Source organism: Schistocerca serialis, chromosome 7, assembly GCF_023864345.2.
Source record: "Schistocerca serialis cubense isolate TAMUIC-IGC-003099 chromosome 7, iqSchSeri2.2, whole genome shotgun sequence".
Classification (NCBI taxonomy): domain Eukaryota; kingdom Metazoa; phylum Arthropoda; class Insecta; order Orthoptera; family Acrididae; genus Schistocerca; species Schistocerca serialis.
The window spans coordinates 335,782,527-335,796,397 of NC_064644.1; the positions used below are offsets into that span (position 1 = coordinate 335,782,527).

Sequence of the window (13,871 nt, forward strand, 5' to 3'; positions counted from 1 at the left end):
GGTGCAGCTTCTCATGCACCAAATTCTTCCCGCCAATAATTCTTATTCCTATTGATTCCATGTCGTTCATCATTCTGCCATATTTTGGGATCTTATTTTTCACACCTACCTGTGCCGCACAAACTTGTGGACTTTGACCTAACAATCCTTGCCCCCCTCCCTCTCCAGCCTTATTCCAACATGCAAATATCCCTGTACCTCATCCGTTCTGTCCTGTTTCTACTTTTCTTACCTACTTTTTGCACATATTTTTAAGTATTTTCACATATTGGTGTGTATGTTTACTTATTTGTGTCTGTTTTTGCTTGTTTGTATGTATTTTGCGAGTGTTTTCTATTGTCCAGCTGCCTTCACAAGCACCTAACTCCTTCATTTGCCCCTTTTCTGCATCATTTCCCATTTCCTCAAAGCCATTCCTGCCTCAATGGACCCCTGCTCCATGTTTCTGCACCAGTTCAGAGAAGTATCCCTTTCCCTTGCTAAAACCCAGTCCCCACATCCTGTTCCTTAAATGCTGCCTAAACCATGGAATCTTGCCCAATGGACTCCTCGTAAAAATTCATTTCTCTGAATTCCACTCTTTTTCGGGCAACCCAGAACTACCTATTCTCCCTGTACAGGATACTGCTACTGTGTAATCCCTACAACACACATCACTTAACTGAGATTGAATCCCTTGCTCTCCAGCACCTGGAAGAGCACCCATACACCACCTCAATAAGTTATCCAACAAGCTGACATCCTGCTGCCACCTCTGAGCAGCAATATCGAAGCTCTATCCTACCCACTGTATTCCTCCTCTTCAGCTCCTCACAGCACCCAGGTTCTACATAGCTGATATTTTCAACTTGCCACATTACGCAAAATTTCTTACTAATGCTCCACCAAATCAAGATCGGAAACGCTCCCAGAATACTGTTGTTAACCTTCCCACCAAAGTCCTCAGCTCCACAGAAGTTTCAGGCCCTTCCAGAGGCCTCACCTTCAGCCTTACACCCAAATTTAGTGATGCTGGGCTTGTCAAAGACCAGCTCTTCTTTTTCTGCTCTCTGCAATGGAAACACTTCTTCATCACTCATCACCAACCCCTTCAACTGAAGTCTACCTATTCCCAACATTGAACCTTGTCTCTCCCTGTTCATACAACCATCAAACTTTGATCCTCTCCCCCCCCCCTCCCCCCCCCCTTCCCCTTCCCCAAGTCTTTTTGTAAGAACACTAACCTTTCAGCAGAAGGAAGGAGGGCAACTGTACACAGCCTAAAACAGATCCTCACCTAATCATTCTACCTGCAGACAAAGGTTTAAACAGGGTCACTACCGCCTGGTGGAAGGCCTTTGCCAGTTGTCTGGCTCATCCACCTATAAACTCTTCCAGAGTATCCCGGAAGTCCAACATAGCCTCCAATCCTTGCCTAAGCCTTAAGACCCTTCCCAGAACCTGTCCTCTGAATCCATTTCCCTCCACACCCCCATGATGCCCTGCAGACACACCTTCTACATGCTCCCCAGAATCCACAAACCACAGAATCCTGGATGCCCCATTGTAGCTGGGTGTTGGATGCCCCATTGTAGCTGGGTGTTGTGCCTCATTGACTAACACCTCAAACCAACTGCTCAAAATCTAGCTTCCCATGTCAAGGATACCAACCACTTCCTTCAGCATTTCTCCATCATCCCCACCCATTTACCTCATGGATCCCCATTCTCCCAATGCCGTTCATACTCCAAATGAACTGCCAAATTCCTCCTCAGAACTACTTCTCCTTTGAAAGGAAGGTATGCAAACAAAACTGTAGTAGAGCTGTGAGCACCTGCATGGTGACCTCCTATACCAACCTGTTTATGGGTCACCTAGAGGAAACTTTCTGAACATGCCAAAAACCCCAAATTCCTGGTCTGGTTCATGTTCTTGGATGATATCTGCATTATCTGGACTCAGGGCCAAGACACTCTATTGTCATTCCTTTACAACCTCAACTCCTTCTCTCCCATCTGCTTCATCTGGCCTTCCTCAAACCCGCATGCCACCTTTCTGAATGTTGACCTCCTCTCTGATGGTTCCATCCACACTGCTGCCACCACTCGCCACCAGTGCCTGCATTTTGACAGCTATCATCCCTTCCACACCAAAAAATCCTTGCCATACAGCCCAGCCACCAAGGTACGGCATATCTGCAGTGACAGGAATTCTCTTGCGCAGTATGCTGAAAGTCTCACAAATGCCTTCACAGACAGGTACTGCCACCAGGCCTACACCACAAACAGATTTCTTGTGCCATATACTCACACACCCTCAATCTTCCCACCACTCCCAAGAACCAGCTGCATAGGAGTGCCCACCTCATTACTCGTTTCCACCCTGGACTGGAACACATTCATTGTCAGGTCTGTGATTATCTATCTTCATGACCTGAAATGATGGATATCTTACCCATGATCTTCCCCACCCCTCCTAAAGTGGGGTTGCATCACCTACCCAACCTCCACAACATCCTAGCCCATCCCTATGCTACTACCAAGCCCAGCCCAGCCCCATGCCACAGGGATCTTATCCATGTGGAAGACTAATTGCAAGACCTGCCCAGTCCACCCATTCAGCACTTCCTATTTCAATCTTGTCAAAGCTTATTGTACCCCCTTAGAGCACCTGCTATCTGTGAAAGCAGCCCTGTCATTTACCTGAAAGCAGCCATGTCATTTACCAGCTCTGCTGCAATCATTGCACAGATTTTTATACTAGTATAGCAACCAACCAGCTGTCTACCAGGATGAATGGTTACCGCCAAACTGTGGCCAAAGGCAGTGTCGCCCACCATGTGGTACAACATACAGCTGTATATAACATACTTGATTTTAATGGCTGCTTCACAATCCAGGCCACCCGGATCCTTCCCTCTGGCACTAGCTTTTCTGAACTGCACAGATGGGAATTATCTTTACAGCATATTCTCTGCTCCCAAAATTCTTCTGGCCTCAATACACAATAACCTGCTGTCCCCACACTCTCCACCCAACAGTTTCTGCCCCATCTGTCCTATAAACTCATCCCAATTCACATCCTCCAACCTCACCATTCTTCATCACTGCCAGTGCAACCACCATGCTTTTTTTCTCTGATCCTGTCTTTTCCTCCTTCCTGTGCCACCCCCCCCCCTCCCCTCCCCTCCCCTCAGCCTCCTAATACTGTGCCTGGGAGCCTTGGTGTGCCACCTTTTGCAGTGCTCCAGACAGTGTTCTTCTGTCCAATACTCTGTTACTCCTATCTGCTGTAGTGGCCAGAGATAGCAGTCATTTGTGTGTGAGGTGTGCCTGCGGCTGAAAGTTTAGCATCTAACAGTCTTTTTGTTATGACTGTCTGCAGCTCAGTGTGTCATCTTTACAGTGAGTAGCAATCTATCCTTTTTATACTGTCTGCAACTCAGTGTGTCATCTTTACAGTGAGTAGCAATCTATCCTTTTTATAAGTGTTGGTATTCCAACCTAGACTTTCCATTATTTGATTTTCTTGATTCATTAGGTGTGTTTCATTCAGAATGTTTCTCCAGGAATGTTCAAAATTCTACATTATTTACTTTGTTGAAAGGGATGTTGGCTGAAACTAATCCTTTTGCAGATATTTTTCAGTAAATTATTGTTGCCATTGTTTCCACTTCTGCTTGCAGGGAGTGCTTTTGGAAATGGTGTTTGGATCTGGAGATATTTTTATTAAAAGCATTTCTGTGAGCAGCTGTTTATAAATGTGGTATCTGGAATTTTTTCTCACAGGGCACCTAAAACAGTGGTATAAAAATAACTTGAGTTTATTTTTGTGAAATAAAGACGACCACTAACTCAAAAATTGCATTGATTTTTGAAATATTATGAAAATACAAAAATAAAATGTCTTGTTTTTCACACACTTGGCACAGTACTATATTTACATCTCTTGTTAGTCTAGGATTTCCATCAATCCACTGTTGAAGTAAATAAGCATACTGCTCTTCTCCTTTGGCACTATAATAGTCTTTCTCCTCTCACTAATATTTCAAAAGTTCTGAGTAACAACACAATTTTAAAAGTTAACTAAAATGATACTTTTTTTATTATTGAAAATGTAATTTTTGTGCCATGTTTGTAACATGATACAAACCATATTGATGGCTCCACTGAACTTTAAAGGTTTGCTGTATTATTACTGAACTTTATTTAGTTTGTTAAGATGTTGAGTGACATGTTTCAGGAACTGCTTATCATTGACAGTTATGTTGTCCTCATTTTTGGCGCCCTTTTATGGATTTAGAAACATGATAGATAAATTCTTCTGTGCAAACAGAGCAATAAAAAAGAATTTGCTTCTTATTTTCTCTTCTTCTTATAGTATGGCTGTAAAATATTTTTATTTCATGAATCATTGCTGTAGAAGTAAAGCATGTGCATAAATATGAGTGAATTAGTTAAATATGCACTGTAAACCCATCTGTGAGGTGTGATCAAAAAGTTACGGGAATGTTTAATTTTGTGGTCTGTATACACGTGATTTTCAAAACGTTTTTATTTTCATTGGTACGTACGTTCATGATGTATGTTTGCATTTTCAGCTGTTTTCAATGTTTAGTTGATTGTTGACAGTCAAAAATGCTATACGTGTATTTGAGTGCTCATTGAATTTTTACTTTCGAAAAAGATGCAATAAAGTGCAGCACCACATTAAAAATGTTGATTATGGACTTTGGAAAATCTATTAAGAGTAAGACAGGAGTTTACAAGTGGTATAAACATTTCAAAGAGGGTCGGAAAGATGTTGAAGATGATGACCCCCCGGGATGCCCTAGCACATCAGTTCCTGATGACTATGTTGAAGAGTTAGAGAAAATGATTCTGGAAAATCTTCATCAGATAGGTTGCTGATGATGTCAGTGTATCCTTGCCTCATTCCAAGCAATTTTTTGGGTTTTTTGGTGTGAAACATGTAGCAGCAAAGTTTGTTCCAAAATTGTTTGATTTCAACCAAAACCATTGTCGCATAGATGTTGCTGAATCAAGTCAACATTGATCCAGATCTTCTAAAGTATGTTAAAACAGTTGATGAAACATGGATATACAGGTATGATGTTGGAACAAAAGCGCAATTGTCCCAATGAAAAGTGCCTGAAGAGCTAACACCAAAAAGTTTGACAAGTTTGAGAACTTGTGAAAGTTCTTCTTACTGTTTTCGTCAATTGCAATGGGATAGTGCATGATGAATTCCTGGGTTATGGAAGTGAGGTCAGTAAGTAATACTGCCTGGAAGCTACATGTCATTTACATGAAGCAACCCAAAGAAAACGATCAGCATTGCGGCAAAACTGCTCTTGGAAATCTCATCACAATAATGCTCCTACTGACACGACAACGCATGTTCATTTTTTGGCAAAAAACAAAACCATTATGTAGTGTATTTGCCAGACATGTCCCCCTGAAACCTCTTTGTATTTCTGAGTCAGAAGAGAACCACGAAAGGACATCATTTTGTCATCATTGATGAGATAAAAACAGAATCGCTGAAGGGGCTGAACACTGTCACAAAATATGATTTCCAAAAGTGCTCCCAACATTGGAAAAAATGCTGGAACAAGTGTATTATAACTGAGGGGGACTACTTTGAAGTGGACAAAATTGACATTGGTGAATAAATAATGAGTTTTTAAGAAAAGCAGAAAGCACTGTCACTTTTTGACCACACCTTGTGTATGCATTTACATGCAGTTAAATGCAAATATGCAGAATTTCGAGCTCTGTTCATTAAATTATTACCACTGACTGCTTTGAGTTGCTGGCAAATTTCTTCCAGTTTCACATTTTGAGCTTTCAGAAATCAAATAACATTCCTTAAGGCACTGTCATAGGGATTTTAAATCATTTTGACCACACACCAACTGCACAAGGCCAACTTCTTGCGACCTCCACTCACAGCATTATGAACACACTAGTCATACAAGTCAGTTGATTCTTTAAATAGAAAGAGTTGATCTGCACAGCAGAAATGTGTGACTGGTCTTTTGTTTAAATTCAGCGATCACCTGGTTTAATCAATTGTCGGTGGAAGAATATAACACAGGAATTCTGAATCTTGTGACCAGATACAGCAAATGTTTAAATTTAGCAGGTGATTATATAGAGTAGTGAAGGAAGCTTTGTGTATGTAACAGAATTGTTTTCTCCAATAAATATTGAATTTTGCATTTTGTATAATGAAACATTTTTTGTTTTCAGGATGACCTTCATATAAATCATTTATCAATAAAATTTTATCAGTAACTAATTCCTGTGACTAAAATAAGTAATAGTTGCATGTTGTTAACTATTTGATCTTGGTAGTCTTATGGAACACTTTTGCTCAGATTGTTCAGAGGCAGTGTGGTTTATTGTTCTCTAAAATTTTGTTATTATGCTCTACCAGATGAACAACAACCAATTGCTATGGCAACTAAAAGAATATTTGTGACCGTTGAACCATCAGGAACTGTCATAGTACCCTGCAGACCTACATCTCCAGATGTCAAATTGCACCTTATTAAACTAGAAGAGGCTGCGGAGGTGAGTATATCTATATTTAGTGTGTCTTCTGCTATAGAGTTGTATAGAATTTCACAGAAATTTGCAAATTATAATATTAAAGACTAATTCACTATTTGTGAAACTAGACTTTGTTGGTGTATTATACTGCTGGAAAGCTCTCAGGTCTCTAGGTGGCAGTGGTGAGATTCCGTGATGTTTCGACAAGTGTTATTATCTGGTAGAGAATTATGAATATGATGTTCATCAAAAACTTTTCATGGCTCAGTACTGCCACCCTGCTGGAGACCCAATAACTAATTGTCAGTAATCAGCAGTTTGTCATAATATCTTCACTGCTAACATAAAAGGGTGTGGGGAGGTTTGAAAGCTAGTTGCACCCATCAAATAAACTCTTGTAAGGTGAGGAGCAGTGTGGTGGGAACATGTTCCCCCTTCCATGTATTCCACATGTAGTGCTGGCACTGTATGTATGCTTTGTGCTTCATACCAAGCATCTACAAAACTAGTACTGATTAAGAAAGTAAGAAAAGTTTAAAGCTTTTTTGAACAGTGGAAAGCTGATGATGGAATAGCTCCAGTATTATGAAAAGGGTAGATTGCTATTCATGTAGAGGAGACACTGAGTCACTGACAAGTGAGAAAACTGTTATATGATTAAGCTATTGACCAAGAGGTCTCCCTCCGAAGTGAAAAGTACATGCACATTCTCACAAGCAAAACAGGTGCACACACACACACACACACACACACACACACACATACACACACACACACATATGTCCACTCTCTCTCACCACTATACAATATCCCTGTCAGTCTCTTCTCCACCCCTGCTCACAGCTCTTTACCTCAAGGCTCACATCCATGAAATACGTCTAGATGCAAGGCCTGCCCTATACATCCCCCCACCACCACATTTCCACTCCAGTTACGGGCACCTCCTGTTCCATCAGAGGCAAGGTTGCCTGTGAAAGCAGTCACATTATCCACAAACCAAGCTGCAACCACTTTTTACAAGGGCATGACAACTAATAAGCTGTCTGTCCACATGAATGGCCACTGATGAACTGTGGCCAAGAGACAGCTGGGCCACCCAGTTGTTGAGCATGCTGCCCAATACCACATGCTTCACTTCAATAACTGCTTCACAGCCTGTGCCACCAGGACCCTTCCTACCAACACCAGCATTTGATTGCAGCTCCCATGAGGTACTGTTGCTGTCCACAGTCCAGCCACAGTGGCCAGAGACAGTGGACATGTATGTGTGAGTTGTAGTTGTGTGAATGCATGTGTGTTTTCTACTTCAGAGTAAGGCCATTTTGCTGAAAGCTTAAATGTATAACAGTCTTTTTGTAGTACCTATTTGTGACTTAAGGTCTCCTTTATGTGGTGAGTTGTTGTATAACCTTTTCATATTGCTAAAGGTTCTTTAAGTTGATGAGATGAAGATAGCACCTGTGATGGATTTAGAATTGACTCATAACTCATTTCAAAACAGGCAAACTCACAGTACAACAAGAAATTCACTACATAATTGAAATTACAGTACTACAACCATCTTGTCATTTTGTTGGATGGATAATGTCTTCCAGTGTTTACTAACTCATGTCAATAAAAGTATGACAGATAATATAGTCATTATTTCTATGTTCAGTGTGTTTGTTCTCTGCTTAAGGTTCTCCCTGAAGATGACGAACGAATCACTGTCAGTAAGGAAGGCTTTGTTATTCACAGTGTATCTTTGACTGACAATGGAAATTATGCATGCTGTCTATATGGGACAGATGGTCAATGTGATGAAACACATAGTTACGTCATTAGTATAAACGTGAAAAGTAAGTCCAATCTTTTATAACATAATTATCATACTGCATCCATCTGTGATAATATTTTGCTGATGTTCTAAGCTACTGAGTCACAAAAGCCTTTAGACATGTATATATATAAATAAGATTTACTGTTATTGTAAGAGAATGGTTTCTTATTAACACTTTGAGGTCCAGCCACAAAGAAGAATTTCAGTCTTACGCCATTACTTAGAATGTTACAGGCATATCAGGTTACCAGACAATCTGTTATTATGAGGTTCTTCCATTTTTTATGTAAATAAAAAAATTATTTATTTACTTTTTATTTGGAGCAAATAATTCTTCATTTTTGGATTCAAAACTGTTACAAATTATATTTTATGGAATAAATATTAATCTGCTGAAAACATGGCATTGTCGTAGTTTCTTTAGTTATGTTGAATTTCATGAATTGAGCCTCCAAGCTGAAGCAACAACCAACAATAGTAATTCATCTTCCTTTCTCTAGTGTCTCCAGTCTGATTCAAGCATGAATTGGAGTGTGTTCTTGATCAGTTAGTCTTCCCTACAAAATTAGTTTCAAATTAAAAATGTTTGATGCCAAAGAAGATCCATCAAAGACTCTTCTGCAAAAGAGTGATATTCAGTTATTAAAAAGTGCTGGCAGTTCAGTGAAATAAATTACAATCAGTCTGAATATGCTTGATTAGCCTTGAGCATTATAAATTGGTACTTTTTGTGCAGTATGTACTTCTGCTCTATTAATATTTTGTGCACTCAACTAAGCATATGGAAGGGCTACATATTTTTCATGTAGTATATACAGGGTGTATACAACCCGGGACAACCGGGAGATTTGGGAAAAACCCGGGAATTTTTTCATCCGGGAGAAAACCAGGAAAAACCCGGGAATTGTTAAGAATTCCAGGAATTTTTCATTGTTTTAGTTTTCAGTTACATTTTTGTGATTTTGACTGATAAGAACCAATACTCTAACAAAGGATATTAATGTATCCCGCTACTGCAGAATAATACTGCAGCAACAAAACATGAACGAGAGAAAAAATAAAACGAAAATAATAAAACTTAAGTTGCAAAGGAAATGTACCATATACAACAACAAAACAGTGCTTATACAAGCGTCTGCCAACAGGAAAGTGTGTCAAAGGCTTTAGGAAGACTATGCAATGCTTTGTAACAACAAACTGCCTCCGATGAGTGTGACGTGACAACTGTTTAAATTAGATTCATTTGAGCTGCTGCGGGCGGGCTTTTGAGCATGCACAGTTGAGTCGCGTATGAGTCGTACCTTCTCCCGCTTCTGGTTGCAGAAGTGTGGCTGGGCGCCACTACTTAATATTGCCTCGGCTCGGAAATATAGTAAATCTGGGGCTGATGCACAGAGCAGTCTGAGTTGAGGTGGGGAGCGTCCACATGACCTGTGTTTACGTTTAGTGATTTTGTTGCTTCCTCTTCGTTTATTGCTCTCACGTTAAATGATAACAAAACGGAATTTCGTGGCCGGAAGCTATCAAATGAATTAAAATACGTTCCCATAATTCTAAAATATGTTATTAGTTTCAGATTTTATTTCCACCTTTCTGACAGAACAATGAAGTTATTTTTGCCGGTTTGGTAAAGAGATTTGACTTTTATTAATCTTTTCTGTTGAGGCAGTCAATTTATTTGAAACGAGGTGTTTAATTTCACACTATTGGCTAGTTTCAACTGTTCGCTGCATTTCAAGTGCACGTATGGCATTGTGCCATAATAAAGAACCAAACATGAGATAATACAGTACTGGTACTCCAAGAAAATTTACATATGAATGTGCATTTTAAGCCGAAGTGTGCGTTTTAGTATGGTTCACGAAATTCCGACGCTCTTGAAATATCATCTGATGTCTTGTTTATTTTATGCCATATGTAAGATCATTTAATGTTTTACACGTACGAACATATGGGCTTCCTGCGTCATCGTAGCTGCGCAAGCGCGGTGACGCCTGTTATTTGGCGTTCTCTTGCAACTGCTGAAACGAACCTATTTCTAATAGATCATGGGAAAATATTGCGAATGGTGGTTTGAAAAGCATTACATTCAAAGCAGATTTCCTTTTACGCAAGATGAACGATGTGCGAGAATGTACGATGAATTTCTTAAATTACAAAGCGTTTGACTCTCATTTAAAAATCAACTCTTTGAGGACGACCATTTAGAAGAATTTCGAGCCCAGAAGATCAGACATTCACCTCGTTTTACTGGCACATTTGTGTGATGTAGCTGAAAGTGTAACATGAGCAAAAAAGATCAACATTATATATGGAAGCTTAGCTTCTCTTCCTGCTTATTAATCTTAGAGACCAATATTATATGTGAATGCTATGTATATTAATTTAAACCATTAAATTTTCTTACTTGTGTGTTCGCGCTACTTTTTCCTTCACAGCTGTTCCTTATCCTTCAACATTTCTGCCAGAAGAAGACGCCAATGACTTTGAAAGCATGATAACTTTAATATCTTTTATATTTGTGTTCTCTTGTCACCACTTTGTGAGCAGATTTTTCGTCTATTTGCTTACATTATAATTTCAAAAACTGATTATTATCTTTGATGAATCATTTAGTAGTTATTTTTAATGCCATACATAACGTCTCTGCCTAACTCTGGAGACTATGTCACTAGGTTTTTGTTGATTATCAGTTCAAAACTCCTAATCGTATTCTAAGTGTTAGCCTTAGCCACATGCTCACAAATTTTGGTAAGGAGGATCATGTGATTATAGCAGGTCGAGCAGGAAACAGCCAGGTGTTACCTGATTGGAATAGGAAGAACAACTCCACACAAAAGTATGAGCATGGAGGATGTAAAGCACAATGCCCAGCCATTGGTTAGCACTGCTGTGGGTCATGTGAATACAGACTTGAGCAGACTGCTGCTGACTGAAATGAAATCTTATATGAGTGCAGTGCCTATGCTGTGTCAGCCTACACCTGGATAGTAAAGGGACAGATAGGTTGGCTGAGTTCCTTGCAGAAAATGTATGGGGGGCCACTATCACACACAGCCAGATTCCTGTGTTTATTGATGACAGAAACCTTTTTTTTTATGTTGTAGTCAAGAATCAGGCACCTTGTTATGAAAGAAGTTAAAACAGTGGATGAGCCCCACAAAATGCTTAAGAATGCTCAGAAAGTAATATTAGCTTATTTCATCAAAATATTAGAGAATTGAGTAATTAGATAGAAGAGCTTCTTCTCTGTTTGGAAATTTTGGAGAGACCTAAAATGATAAATTTCATGGTTGAGCACCATGTAACCATAGAGTTAGAGAAGTTAAATGTAAAAGATTACATTCTAGTATCTTACTCATGAAGAACTAATATAGGTAAAGGAGGAGTTGTTACATACGGGGTTTCATAAAGTCTCTCCGCAGTGCCGTAAAAGTATTATTGAGTGGTTTTCTGGGAATGGTCTCACCCCTCTTTCTTGCCCTTCAACCTTTCTGCCAGAAGAAGCCACTGGCTCCCAAAGCTTACATACTTTAATACCTTTTATATGTGCATTGCCTTTGGTGAGTAGATCTTTTATCTATCCACTTACATTGTAATTTCAGAAAGACACAAAATATTCAGTTTTCGATGTCTAGAGGTATGATACCAATGGTAAGTGTAACACATGGTGAGGAAATAGTAACTAGGGTTGAAATGTCAAAATTTTAGGTATAAATGTTAATCAGAATTTAAACTGGAAAAAACACATTTAGGAACACCTAAAACAAGTTAGTTCAGTCACATTTGCACTTGTAATCTTGAGGAGAGACAAAGCAGTAATATGACTTATTTTGTATTTTTTTCTTGCAATAATGTCATATTGAATAATGTTCTAGGGTAACTCAACTTTAAGAAAGAAAGTCTTAATTGCTCGAAAATGTGGTGTAAGAGTAGTGTGTGGTGCTCACCTACGATCATTTTATAGACATCTGTTTAAGGAGTTAGGCATTTTTATTACTGCTTCTTGATACATTTATTCTCTCATGAAGTTTGTTGTGTATAATCCACTGCAGGTCAAAAGGAACAGTGGTGTGTACAATTACAGCACCACAAGAAAAAAAGTCATGCATTATACCAGATTAAGGGTGTTGTTAGCACAAAAATAGGTGCACAGTGCTACCACCAAAATTCTGTCACATATCCAATGATATAAAATGTCTTATGATGGACAGCTAAGGTAGATTCGAAAACAAATTGGAAAAGTTTCACCTTGACAACTCCTATTCTATAGAAGAATTTCTGATGAACGTGAAAGTAACTAACTAATTTAATACCATAGTCACAGTTTCTAATTGTTTATAATGATGATGTGATCATATATGCATTCACACTTTTTCACCCTAAATCAAATTTATGATTTCCCTTAATACCGTCTTGTTTTGTTTTGTTGGTACATAATGTTTAGTTCTCTTTTTAATCATGGCACAAATATATAGACATCTAAGTTTATTCTACATAGTATTTATTCATTTTTTCTTTTTTATGTATAAAACATATCATTTCATTACCATTCATTGCACTTATCTTTAATCTACTATTGATTTCTGTTGACTGACTCTAAGTATTGAAAAACACTTTTTATGTTGAATAGCTCTGATTATTAGCTTCTGAGTACTGTATACCATTATTCCTCTATCCACTGAACTTACATTAACTTATTGTCACCCCTCATACCATAATGCTTTTTTAATCATTATTATGAGGGGCAGTCAAACGAAAATGAGACAGATGGAAAAAAGGGAGTAAACTGTCTATTATTTCAAAAGTAATTGACATAACTGCTAACTACAGAATCATGATTGAATCCAGGTGAGCACCTGTTTGTCCAAACAAATTCAATGGCCATAAATGTCTTTCTTCAGGTATTCATAAATATGGAAATTGCATGGGGAAAGTTTGAGACCATATGGAGGTTGTCTAAAGGCTTCCAAGCTTAACTTCTGTACCTTTGTTATACAACCTGGGCATCATGTGGGTGGATGTTATTTTGCAACAATGGGGCCACACGTAATCACTATGCAACAACAGGAAAGGAAAATTGTTACTAAGACAGTACAATCTCAAACCTATAATGAGTGCTTCCGATGAAACAGGCAAAAGATTTTACAACCAGGTACCAAAATCGATTAAGGTGATAAAGGAATCAAATTTATTTAAAAACTGGTTAAAGTGTATTGTACAGAGAAGCGTATATGCAGTGTGAGTGAGTATTAAATATCAAATTAAATATTAGGTCTTATATTGTAAGAGAATATATGTTAACAGCCACATATGTTCCTATAAAATGTAATCCTGTTTTGTTTACTGTACATTTATTTTATATGTAAAATTATATGATACATCTGATACTCTCAGCTTAAAATCATCAGCTCGAGTCCATGGGCAAAGAATAAATAAATAGTTTATGGACACAACTTGTGCATGGTTTAGGAGCCCTTGAAAATTATCTGAACCTTAAAGAACTAATTTATTGT

The 13,871-nt window shown here is 38.6% G+C and overlaps 1 protein-coding gene across 5 annotated transcripts in view; it reads left to right on the forward strand.

The window, feature by feature from the left end:
• Positions 1-13,871, forward strand: part of LOC126412422 (mast/stem cell growth factor receptor kita-like) — a 308,669-nt gene that overhangs the window by 74,408 nt on the left and 220,390 nt on the right. For all 5 annotated transcript variants that reach the window (XM_050082017.1, XM_050082013.1, XM_050082014.1 and 2 more), the window contains exons 4-5: positions 6,421-6,557; positions 8,215-8,374. In XM_050082017.1, the coding sequence (XP_049937974.1) occupies positions 6,421-6,557; positions 8,215-8,374 (297 nt within the window). The remainder of the gene's footprint in view (positions 1-6,420; positions 6,558-8,214; positions 8,375-13,871) is intronic.